Here is an 11,997-nt window from a genome sequence, read left to right on the forward strand (position 1 = left end):
TAATTGGGTAAAACTATCTTTCCATTCCAAGCATCCAGTCAAAATAGAATTTTAAAAAACTCTCACCATGTGTTTTAGAAAAATGTAATGGAAACACAAAATTAAAAGAAATCAACAATTTTCCCTTGGCATTGCATTCTAGTATAGAATGAGAGAATGTGCTGGGGACAAAAAAAAAGATGTAGTCAAACTGCTGTTTTAATTAAATATTATAATAGATACATGTTCTGGATGTTGTATCTGTATCAGATAAATATTATGAACTGAAGGAAAATCCAAACACCCAAGGAGTCCTGAGATTGATTAGTAATGGCTAAAAGGAGCTTAATATGATTGCAACATGTCTGTTGTCTAAACTAAATGTTTTATTATTTTTGTACTATATTAAAGTTTAGTGTACCATCTTTTATAGACCTTTAGTTGGCAGAAGCACTTGTCACATTATCACATGAGTTTTGTCTTTTAGTCATTTGCAAATAAAAGGTTTTATGTGCAACTGAAAGGGGAAATGTCTCTTGTTTTAAAAAAGAAAAATAATTCTACAGTGTATGAAGGGAGCACTTCTCAGACAAAGCAGAAGAAACCTAAATATTGAGAATGAAGACAAAAACAAAATATAGATTAGATAGAATGTCACTAACCCAGTGATATAAAAAGCTGTAAAGTACCTGAGAGAATTGCTTAGCTTATAACAAAGTCCTGAAGTCAACTGTATTCTGTTGTTGATTTTAGCCAGTCAAAAACAGATACAATGTAGTGAAAAACGTTGGTGATTTATACTATAGAAGTGATTTGGTAAGCTCTGAAGTCTCAGAGAAACCTCTAAAGGACTTTCACATGGACAATTTAGATGGTTAAAATCGTTAGACAGTTTAGATGATTAAACACAAGCTTCCTCAAAATATTGAGTCATCTGGAGAAAGTGTCTTGGGCATGCTTTACACATCAGGATTATGATTAATAAAAAAAAATTATAACATTTTGCTATTAATTGTGGCATAGCATTATTTTACTCTCCATTTAAGTTCATCCTGAAAACTCACTTCTTCTACACAAGGATGTAATAATCCTATTTCACTCTTATTCTTGCAAAAATAAAAGCTTCACAAGTCAAACCATCTACATACACTTGGACTGAGCATCCATAAACCTCTACTATTGCACCCACACGTACCCTCCTTCACTGGTTCCTCATCCGCAATGCAGACTATAATCTTAGAGCTAGATCTGTGTCATCCTCTGTGAAGTACCCAGTTTGCTTCTTGGTACTATAAAATAATAATTACACTTGGAAAACACCGAGGACATGGAGAACCTAAGTCATCTTTCTCTTACATCAGAATACAATAGCTCCACTGACTTTCAACCAAGTTACTCCTGCTTTATATCTGTTGAGAGGGTAGTCATTCAAGTCTATTGTCTGTATCACAAATGGCAGTTGGCAATTATTATTTCAACTCTTCTTTCTTTGAAGGCTGTGATGGCGAGTGACTTTGCAGTCCCCAGGTTCCGGCACTTGGAGAAGCTCTTGCTTGTTCATGGACATTGGTGTTATTCTCGCCTTGCTAACATGGTGCTATACTTCTTCTACAAAAATGCAGTAAGTGTTTGACTTGGAAGTTTTGTGGCTGCTTTTGCTTCCAAGGTTTATTTTGTCTTAAGTGAGCATTAGGTCAGCCTTCAAAAGGTTTATAAATAAGCTGCAAAGAAACCTACATAGCTGAAAGACAGCTGGCTGCCATTAACAGGAATAGGAGGCCCTACTCTGACAGTGAATGTGTTGCAGAATGTGCAAATTAAGTAACAGACATAAGTGCTGTTCAAGAAAAGTTTCTTTATTGAGCAATACTCCTTGCAAAAAATATAGACATGGTAGTCTTTAACACCAAGTTAACCCAAGACTGGTGGTCTAAAGCAGTAGTAAATATGTTTTTCTCTTCCTAATCTTGTTTTTTAGCTACTTATACAAACCTTAAATTATCCTCAGTGATGTGAGAATTTGTTTCTTGTGTATTTATACAACAAGACTCTGGCATTAGGGGTCTTTTGGTTTTCTTATTTTCCTCACACTGGTAAATAAGCTGTGAAAGGAGCTTTTGTAATTCATATCTGAGCCTATTATGGACCTAAATCTCCTTCCTGTTATGCTACTACCAGAAATTGTGCCACTAAAAACTCAGCTCTTCAGTCCTGCCTTTTAACTTATTTCAGCTCAGAAAAGTCTGTGGTGTACACACACATACACACACACACACATACACACACACATGCGCACACACACACTTTTATTAGTTTCTAAGGTGCAAATCTACCCTGCCTTCTAGTAAACTCATTATACTAAGTTAAGGCAAGAGCCTGGAAGAGAAAGGGACTTACTCTAGGATGGCTTTTTTAGATGTCAAGTCTAATGGTAATTGAAACTTGGACCACAATACAGCTGCTTCACAGAGGGACAAGCTATCTTAATTTAACTTTTACATATAGCAGAATAAGACTGAGTACACAATTGATTACTTGATTACTATAAAACCCCTGGTGTATGGTGTAACCCTCCTTTTAACTCAGTATAGTTTGTTCATCTGTCCATAAACACAAACAGTTCTAAAAGCTCTTTCAACCTGGCAGCTGCAAATTCCTTCAGCATGTAAAAATAAGGGACTAACAGGAAGGCATACTGGCTTTATATCAAAGCCAGTATGGCTCACCCTAACAAAAGTCTGGGGCATGAAAGAGTGGGATAGGGAGCAAGGCCAAGGGACACGGTAATCCTGCTGCTTTTAATGGTAATTTGGGAATAGACTACAAGGCAAGCGAGGGTCTAACCCAGGGATAGGCAAAATACGGCCCGCGGGCCGGGTGTGGGCCGCCAAGCACTTTCCTCCAGCCCATAGAGCCCCTTCAAAACCCAGGTAATGGCAACTGCCTCTCTAAAAGCCTCCAGTGGCAGGCAGTGGCACCACCTACCAGCTGCAGCACCTCAGGCTGTTTACTTGGGTTCTGGCTGCAAGGCAACCACCCCTGACCTCATCCTGCTGCCCCTCCCCGGGTCAGGCCATGTTTGCAACTTGAGGGGGTGGGGGGCTGGGCCAGAACCTGTGGCGCCCATGTGGGGAAAGAGTGTCTGGGCCAGGTTCTGCTTTGCTGCACAGGAGTAAAGGAAAGCGGCTGCTGGGGAGGCTTTCCCCGTGCTGTACTGTGCCGCTCAGGCTGTATGGGGTCAGGCTGGGCCCGCACTGGGGAGGAGAAGCAGCAGCTGGGTCGCAGCTGCGGCCCAGTCAGCACCAGGAAGGAGAGGTGGCGGTGGAGCCATGTGCCGCTCGGGATGGGAAGAGCCCACCTGGAGTGTCGGGGGCTCAGCTGCACTTTCCCCGTACCTGTGCCCATCAGCCCTGAGCAGCACATGGATCCACCGCCACTTCTGATGGCCAGTGCCGACCCAGCCGGGTCCATCCCATCTGGAGCAGCATGCAGCTGAAGCCAGCTTCCCACATGCTGCTGGGATTTATATACACTTACATTTTTGTTCAGTCCTTGTAAAATCTTCCATTTCCTCTAAACTCCCTCTTGATGACTAGTATTATTTTTCATGCCGTATTTAGTCAGGCATCCATCTACAAACATTTTCTGAAGTTGTTACCCCAAGGCTAGAATAAAACTAAAGAATCTCTTTTTGTGTTTGCTGTGCTTGTTCTGCATTCAGTTCCCTTAAGAGTGATTCTGGTTACTCCTAACTCTGTAACCACAATGGGAAAAACCCAATTAATAAACTCAAATGTGTTGACATTGTGGCTTCCCTCAGGAGAAGAAAATTCTAACTTCCTCTAAGATGCAGGTACCTGATTCTTTTACAAAGAAGCTGTTCTTGATAAATTGTCCACAGGGAATCAGAATACTGTGCATATTGTGCAATATTTTCTATCTCCTCAAGTTTTTACATTTGATGGATTTATGTCATTTTCTGTTCTTCAGCACAACCTACATAATTTGTGGTTTAAGATTCAGATTGCTTCAACAGCCACTTGGAAAATGAGCTGACTTATTCAGGAAAATGTTGGGATTGGTGGGGATATCTTTAAAAACACCCATAATGGATGGAAATCACTTTTCTGCTTAGTAAGATGGAGAATTTACTTAAATATTCTTCCTCCCACATTTGCTGCAGCTTCTTGGTATCTTGTCTCTGCCAATAATGCTGACTGGATTTTTTTTTAAAGGGTATCTATTCATGGACAAATGCAGTTTGTGGTCCAATTCAAGAGGATAGTTTCAAAATATGAAAACATTTTCAAAACTAAATGGTTCAGTGTTTTGGTTTCAGAACACTATGACTAAATTTAAAATTAAAATAAAATTAAAAAAAGATAGTTCTCTGTTGTGAGCACTTCAGATTAAGCAAAACTTGTTTATTGTGACCCATAAGAAAATGTTTTTGGTTCAGGAAAGAAAATGTGGCCATTTTCAGTTAACCCAAAATGAAAGTCAGTTCTTTGCTTGGTATTACTTGATAACACTGCAAAGTCACTACACAGGACCTGGTTAGAATATTTTGAACGGAGTATACTTTCATCCAAATATGCCATTTTATCAAAACAGAGATGTTTTACAGAGGCATATTGATTGCAACAGTATTTTTGACAGGATGGTTTATGAGGTCCTGGATGGACTGACTTTGGTCACTAGTGCTGAGAAAAAGAAATCTGAATTGAAAACCTTTTCAGTCCGACAACAGGGATTTCAACATGTTCAGATGTTAAAAGTATCATTCTCCTTCCAATTCAGAACAAAAAATTTCAAAACCTCCATTTTTTTCCCCACAAAATGTCATTCTCTGTCCAGCTCTGCTTCTTAGTGGCTGTCCCAACCTTGACACAGAAGTAAAGGAGACAAGCCCTTACCAGAACCCTGCAACCTTATTAAAATCTCTGATTTTTTAAGTGCAGGTTGAGGCATCCAGTCCCACTTCAAAGTTGAACCCAACATCTCCCCACCTCTAGAATAGCTTTACCTCCTTATCATGCAGGTAAAGCTAGGCAGATGGGCCTTTTGGTTTTTAACTGAGCTCCAAATGTGTGTGGTCTACAGCTGACACTTGAGTCTTGTAGGCCTGGTTTTCTTTGTCAGCCAAGGGTAAGTTATGTGTTTTGTCCATTCTTGAATGACTCCAAGCAGATAACAAGGAGCATTTCCAAGACCTGGGTTGACACAGACCCTCACTGTATAATATATAAATTTTTTTAAAGTCAGGATTATAGGACCATCTGTTACATTTCCAACATATTATTAAGGTGCTAAAATTAGAGGCAACAAGGTAGGGGTGGCCTGATCAAAGAGAAATTGAGTTCCTCTGTCCTTGCTCTGCTTTTTCTCACTGAAGTCTTGAAAAAAAGGTGATTTAACTCAGTCCTATCACATTGTGTATTTTGTCTTTGAGTTAGCTGAACCTGAAGAAAAGTCATATCAATAGAAGATATGAAATAAATGTGTTATGACAATAATAGATAACACCACTGTGTTTATGTCCTACACATGGATGCCCATTAATATCAGGATTATTTTTATCTTTAGCTATATTTTTTCTTTGAGAATGATAACTGTATCGGAAACTAATTTCATATGAAATAGAGTTTGGTTCAAGATATTTTAAGGTTTCAGTGGCACACATGCACACACAAGATATTTTAAGGTTTCAGTGGCACGCATGCACACACAGAGACTTGCACACGTGCTTTTCTTTATATGCATGTGTAGTCTGATCCAATGTTTCACAACCTTTTCCAGCCCAAGACACACTTCCATTAATAAAAAATTCCACGGCACGCCTGTTAAGGCATTCCCCATCCTCGTACCTAGTGTAGCTCATTGCCATGGCAAAATCCCGCAGCACTCCTCTTCATTTTTGATGGCACACTTTTGTGCTGCAGCACACTGGTTGGGAAACTGGTCCAATCAATAAATTCAGGAAGATCGGCTATGTTCAGTGAGTCTTCTTATGCATTTAACTGTGCGTGTCAGTCTTTGCAGTATTAGAATCAAATGGACTTCAGAGCACATTGATGAGAGAAGTTAATTATACTGAAATTTGCAATTAAATTTTACCTTGTGTGGATTCCCCGATTGATTATAATTCATATATGGCTGTTTTGATTTCAGATGTTCGTGGCCCTTCTCTTCTGGTACCAGTTCTATTGTGGGTTCTCTGGAACTTCAATGATTGATCAGTGGTATCTGATCTTCTTTAATTTATTATTCTCTTCCCTCCCACAACTGATAACTGGTGTGCTGGATAAAGATGTTCCTGCTGAAGTGCTAATTTCTGTACCTCAGCTCTACAAGAGTGGTCAAAATATGGAGGTAAACATTTTTTCTTTTAACAGATTATATTTGATGCTGTGAATCTAAGTGAAACTCAGCTTTGTTGGCAAAGGACAGACTGGCATCAAGTACAGCAAAATAGTCTAAGAAGTTGTTTCTGTTGCTTGTTAGCATTTCTAAGACAAAGTTAGCCAAAATGTCCAAATGCTAAAAATGTTTTTAAGCAAACAGCCTTTTTATAATCTGTTTCTTAAAATACATGAATTTCGATTAGTGATTTTTTTTTCAATTTTACTAAGGACCAATGCAATTATCTAGACACTGTTATATATTTTAACTATAAGCATAAGAAGTCACAGCAAGTATTGTATAATAGAATGGATTTTTATACAATAACATATAAATGTATCCCCATGCCCCAAAAAAGAACAAGGCCTATAGCTCCTTTCTGCCTTCAGTCTCCATCCTCTAAAAGATAAGTTAAAAGTGTTCCCTGAGGGTTAATATATCTCAGCTCTGGTGAACCAAGTGGTGAAGTAAGTTGCAAAGTCCAAAATCTTCTATGGAAAACACCTTATCAGCATCTCATTTTTGCTTAAAATACGTGGAGAGAACAGAATAGACTCAAGCTAAACCATTTCTGTTGATTGCATCTGCAGTTGTGTTATTTGGGAGTGAGGTCGCTTCCATTCAGTCAGAATAGCAGCAGCAAAAGATGGCATCTAGAGCAGACACTTTAAAACAACTCCCTTAAAGATAGCTGGGACCTTCTGAAGGAAGAGACTGACTCACTTTAAAAACAGTGCATTTAGTACATTTCATGCTGAGCTTCTTTTGTTTTATGGACAATTTAGTTGGGGAACTCTAGTTTTTCTCATTTTCAGTCCTTTCTGCCAATTTGTTTGTTTGGTTTTGGTTTTTTGACCCAGCTGTGGTTGTCTGATTTTATTCTTCAGCAGCTTGGTGTTCTCGTCTAGCACATTCAAATTTAAAGTTCTACAAGATAATGTCCTTCTTTTTTCCCCAGTGAATGATGACAAACATGGCTAATTTCTTTTTAAGCCCATCTGGAGATTTTATCTCATTTTCTTCATTTATAGACCTGTGTGAAGGAAGGATTTGTTTGGCAAAACTGTCAGCAGGCTGATGAGAAAAGATTCTGAGTTTAAAGCAAAGTCTGTGGTCCATTCTGAGGTTCTTTGGAAATCTCTGAATTTTCATTAGAAAGCTAATTTAGACATTTTCATTAGAAAGCTATCTAAAAAGACATGGAAAGAAAACTTGCCAAAACATTCCAACTGAAGATAGCCAGGAAGTTCCCACTCTGGGAAAGTTTTTCATTCAACCAGTACATTGATCGATAAAAGCACAAAATACCATCGTTTTATCTCACTCTCCTGAATTTCATTCCTAGATTTAAGTGGTATTCAACTGCAGGGAAAAGAAGCCTAATGAATTAATCAAAGGACATATTTGCATTACAGGAAATACATAACTAAAATCAAAATATTATTAAAATAACTATGTATTTTACAAATCAATAATGCACAACTTTATATTCCATAAGTCCAGTTGTTCTATATGATCATACATGGAAATGTAAGATTTATTTATGTCAATGGTTTAGTAAAATTCAGTACTTTTTCTAATGGAATGATTATTATGTTGATGTGTAAATATTAATTATCGTGGATTATTAGATATGGACCATGGGGCAGAGTATACCCTCTGGAACAAAACAATCCTCCCAGCAGATGACAATTTAAAGTCAATTTACAGAAAGTTTGCAATTTAAGTCTCAGAATTTCCAACAAGTCCTTCCATCAGGAGGGAGAAGCTTATTGGTGGATGAAGGGGTGAAAATAGTGAGGTTGTTTGTACAAACACCGGGGGGAAAATCCATTCAAACATCCAAAAATGTCTTGAATAAGTATCTTTATCATTAGGCCATTACTGCATGTTTTTTGTTTCACAGGATTATCAACCACACATGTTTTGGATGAACATGATTGATGCCCTCTATCAAAGCCTAGTTTGCTTTTTCATCCCTTATTTTGTAAGTTATCAGTTTAGACCTTCTTGTTTCAAGCAGTCTGAGGAAAAGACTTAAAAATACAGGCTAGTCTAAATTTGTTTTCCTTCCTTTCAGACTTTCTATGACTCAGATATGGATATTTTTTCCTTGGGAACTCCCATAACCACAATAGCTCTTTTCACCATCATATTGCATTTGGCTGTTGAAACCAAAACTTGGGTAAGATGCCCAGAGACAAATTATATACAAGTCAGCACAGATATTTTATGCCTGTGTTTAATGTCACTTTTTAAATCTATGAGAAGCTTGTTTCATTCTCTCAGCACTTGCTATATTTATCAAATAGTTTAATCAAACATGAAAATGGTTATAAGCTCTGACCTGTAAAAGGACTTACCATTCTGTGAACATTAAAATGATTTATAACATTAACATGTTTTATGTACTTAGACTTCGTACCAAAATATTAAAAATTTATCAAACATGGTTTTTTTTCTAGACCTTTTTCCACTGGTCCTCTTGCATCTTCAGCATTCTTTTATTTTTCTTTGTGGCTCTGGTTTACAATGCATCCTGCCCAATATGTTATCCTCCATCCAATCCCTACTGGACTATGGAAAAATTGATGGGAGATCCTATGTTTTACTTGACATGTATCATATCACCATTTATTGCATTACTGCCCAGGTATAGTATCTCCCTTTCTATGTGCACACTAGTTATTGCACATCCCTTATATATATTGTTTGTGTTGGAACTCAGATGATGTTGAAATGATGTGGCTGAGTATAATTTGGTGGGTGAGAGATTTTTCTATAATTTTTCTTCTATTGACGTCTGGATGAGGTGCATTATTACTTTTATTTTATAATTTGCAGTATCTAGCCAGTCGAATGTTGTGGGTTAGTATTATCACAATTTCTAGCTTATCATAAATCAAATTACCATCAGAATATTCATGTGCTTTCTATCCATCATCCTTTTTCTGTTAAATGTAAGGAATAGACTTTGCTATATTAACTGTCATTTTGTTAAAATAATCATGATGCACTTTTCTGAGGATATTTTTTCATGATACAATCTTAAACAGTTCCTGTTTCTTTGGTTTCTGTTGTTTTTTGTGGGATGGATTGTGGTTGGTTGGGGTTGTTGTTGCTGTTTTTTACATACTTATGTTCTTCTTTGTTCAGATTTCTTTATAGAACTCTTCAAGGCACACTCTTCCCAACCCAACGTCAACTTGGATGTCAGCTGCATAGGTGGCCTCTAGGGACGTGCAACCACATTCTGAGCAAATTGAAGATCAAAAAGAAATCCACCCCCCAGAAGCACCCTTTCGCAGAACCATCCATGCAGAATCCTACATCAAATGTTAATCCTTGCTACAAGGTCTCTAATGAAAACATCTCCTCACAAGTATCTGAGCATGGAAGTGAGCCAGCTCTTCCTGCACGTACAAGGGCAGAACACACAAAAGTACTGGGTGCTGCTGCCTCTCCCCAAGGTCCTCTGTTATATGGGGAAATTAAACAGTCCTCACTGGCAAGTAATGAAGAAAGATCCTTTGGATTTCATGAAGTTACATGCAGCACTTCAGAGATGGAGTCAGCATCTGTAGAAGAAATGTTCCCATGGAACTCAACAATAGACCAATCAGACTTCAGTTTGTTGAAGTGGATCACATCCACTCCACTCTTTAGTCGGTTTGGAAGAGTTTTACAACTGTCATCAAACAGTTTACAAAATGAAACACAGAACAACATATCTGTGCTTGGCTCTGGGTCGTCTTTGCATCTGGGTTTCAAAGGTATAACAGAGCAGAATTCCAGCAACTTCCAAGAGAAAATTAAAGGGACCCCAGCTGATTGTTGTTTAAGTGACACTCTTGAAACCACCTTCTTATGACATGAACGCACACACGTATGTGTGTGTGTGTATGTGTGTGCATATATGTGTGTATGTGCGTGCGTGTGTGTCTATAATTATTTGCACAGATTTATAGTGTAATTTCTCTAATTGTTTCCAAAGATGAACCATTAAAATCCAAGGTACAAAAAGTTTATTTTAAAAAAATGTTTATATACAATATATCAAAATAAGAGCTTTAAATATAAGAAACATAAACACTTGAAATTTCCATTTATATTTGTTTATTTTTTCATCTAATTTTGTAAGAAAATGCAGTATGTCTTATTTTCCATTGCTTCTCTTGGATTTCAGTAATAATTCTTGACATGATTATAGCTGGCTCAGCAATCAGAGAGAGAAAAACATTATGGTAAACACTATATTGAGGCAATTTATATCATCTTGCATCTAATTATATTTTTTTAAAGTCTATGTGAGGTCTTATAATCAGGTTGTGAAAACAAACTCCAAGGCAAGGCTTTGAAAATAAATACTGTTAACATTTACAGAGAGGTGTATTTCACTACCATATAAATAATAACGGTATTGTTACATCACCATATTTTGATATCTCAACAATAGCATTTTATTTGTCATGATAATACAATAAATAAATTATCATTCATATTGCAAAGTGATTGCCCAGTCTGGCGTTAATAAGAATTCAGTCCTTCATTGCAGTCAGTAAAAATAACTTGCATTTGGTGGGTTACTACAATATGTCAGATCATTCATATTCAAAAGAAGAATTGCTTTGCTTTGTAAAGAGATCACAGGGTGCACTAGTGTTTGTACATTTTAGGTGATTTATAATATAAGTTTGTGGAAGCTGAGGGAGCTCAGCTTGTTTCAGCCAGCTGTGCCAGGCTGCCATAGAAATCAGGCTAATTCCTGAACAATTTAGATCCAACTTGCAACAGGGTATATGGTGGAGCTTTGTTATGGTCTACAACCTCGTTCACTTCTGATTCAGTAACTTGGAGGCTACCTTTGGCAGCTTTTTTGAGTATGCCATACATATCATATAGATAGTATGTAAGGCCTCGTGCATAAACAAAAACAGGGCATACTTGTTCAGATTTTCACTTATTTTCCTTGAAGCTTGATGCTTCAGACTCCTTTTCTATTGTTTTATATTAGCAGTAGATACCCAAAACTTGCATTCATCTCATTCTATTTGTGGACAAAAAAGTTCTACCCAAGCTGGCTCCCCTTCCCATTGCCTCAGTGTATTAACCTACAGTATTTACTGCAGGGGCAAGCAATTATTTCAGCTGGAGAGCTGCTTAACAAGTTTTGGTGAGCTGTCAAGGGCCACGTGGGTAGCCTCACCCCCACCAACAGTTGTCTCCTCGGGACCAGAAGTCCTGCCTCTAAACCTTGACCTTTGCCACCAGTAATCCATCCCCTTGCCCTGGAAGTACTCCTTTTGGGGGGTGGGGAGGAGGGGGAACCACATAGTGCAGCCCAGAGCCAGTCCAGCCCAGCCCATCCTAACAGCACACGGTTCCCCGCTGCAAGGTCAGAACCCACGCAGCACGATACAGAGGGAACATACCAAACCAGGCTCGCCCCGTGCAATGCTGTGCAGCCCTCAGCCTTGCAGCTGGAACCTCATTGTGCCAGGCCAGGCTCTGTGCTGGCCAGGACCAGCGAGGCTGTTCTACTTCCCTCATCTCCAGCTGTGGCTGCTCCTGCCCCTGCCATGCTGCACTGCTCTGGGTGGGTGGGTGGGCAGGAAG

At 38.4% G+C, this 11,997-nt stretch overlaps 1 protein-coding gene across 1 annotated transcript in view; it reads left to right on the forward strand.

The window, feature by feature from the left end:
- Positions 1–10,889, forward strand: part of ATP10A (ATPase phospholipid transporting 10A (putative)) — a 167,955-nt gene extending 157,066 nt beyond the window's left edge. The window contains 6 exon segments of the mRNA XM_019529445.1: positions 1,475–1,600; positions 6,151–6,351; positions 8,288–8,368; positions 8,462–8,566; positions 8,847–9,034; positions 9,538–10,889. Coding sequence (XP_019384990.1) covers positions 1,475–1,600; positions 6,151–6,351; positions 8,288–8,368; positions 8,462–8,566; positions 8,847–9,034; positions 9,538–10,252 — 1,416 coding nt within the window. The 3' untranslated portion in view covers positions 10,253–10,889.
- The last annotated feature ends 1,108 nt before the right edge of the window (positions 10,890–11,997 follow it).

Source organism: Crocodylus porosus, unplaced genomic scaffold, assembly GCF_001723895.1.
Source record: "Crocodylus porosus isolate Cpor-Errol unplaced genomic scaffold, CroPor_comp1, whole genome shotgun sequence".
NCBI classification, from domain to species: Eukaryota; Metazoa; Chordata; order Crocodylia; family Crocodylidae; genus Crocodylus; species Crocodylus porosus.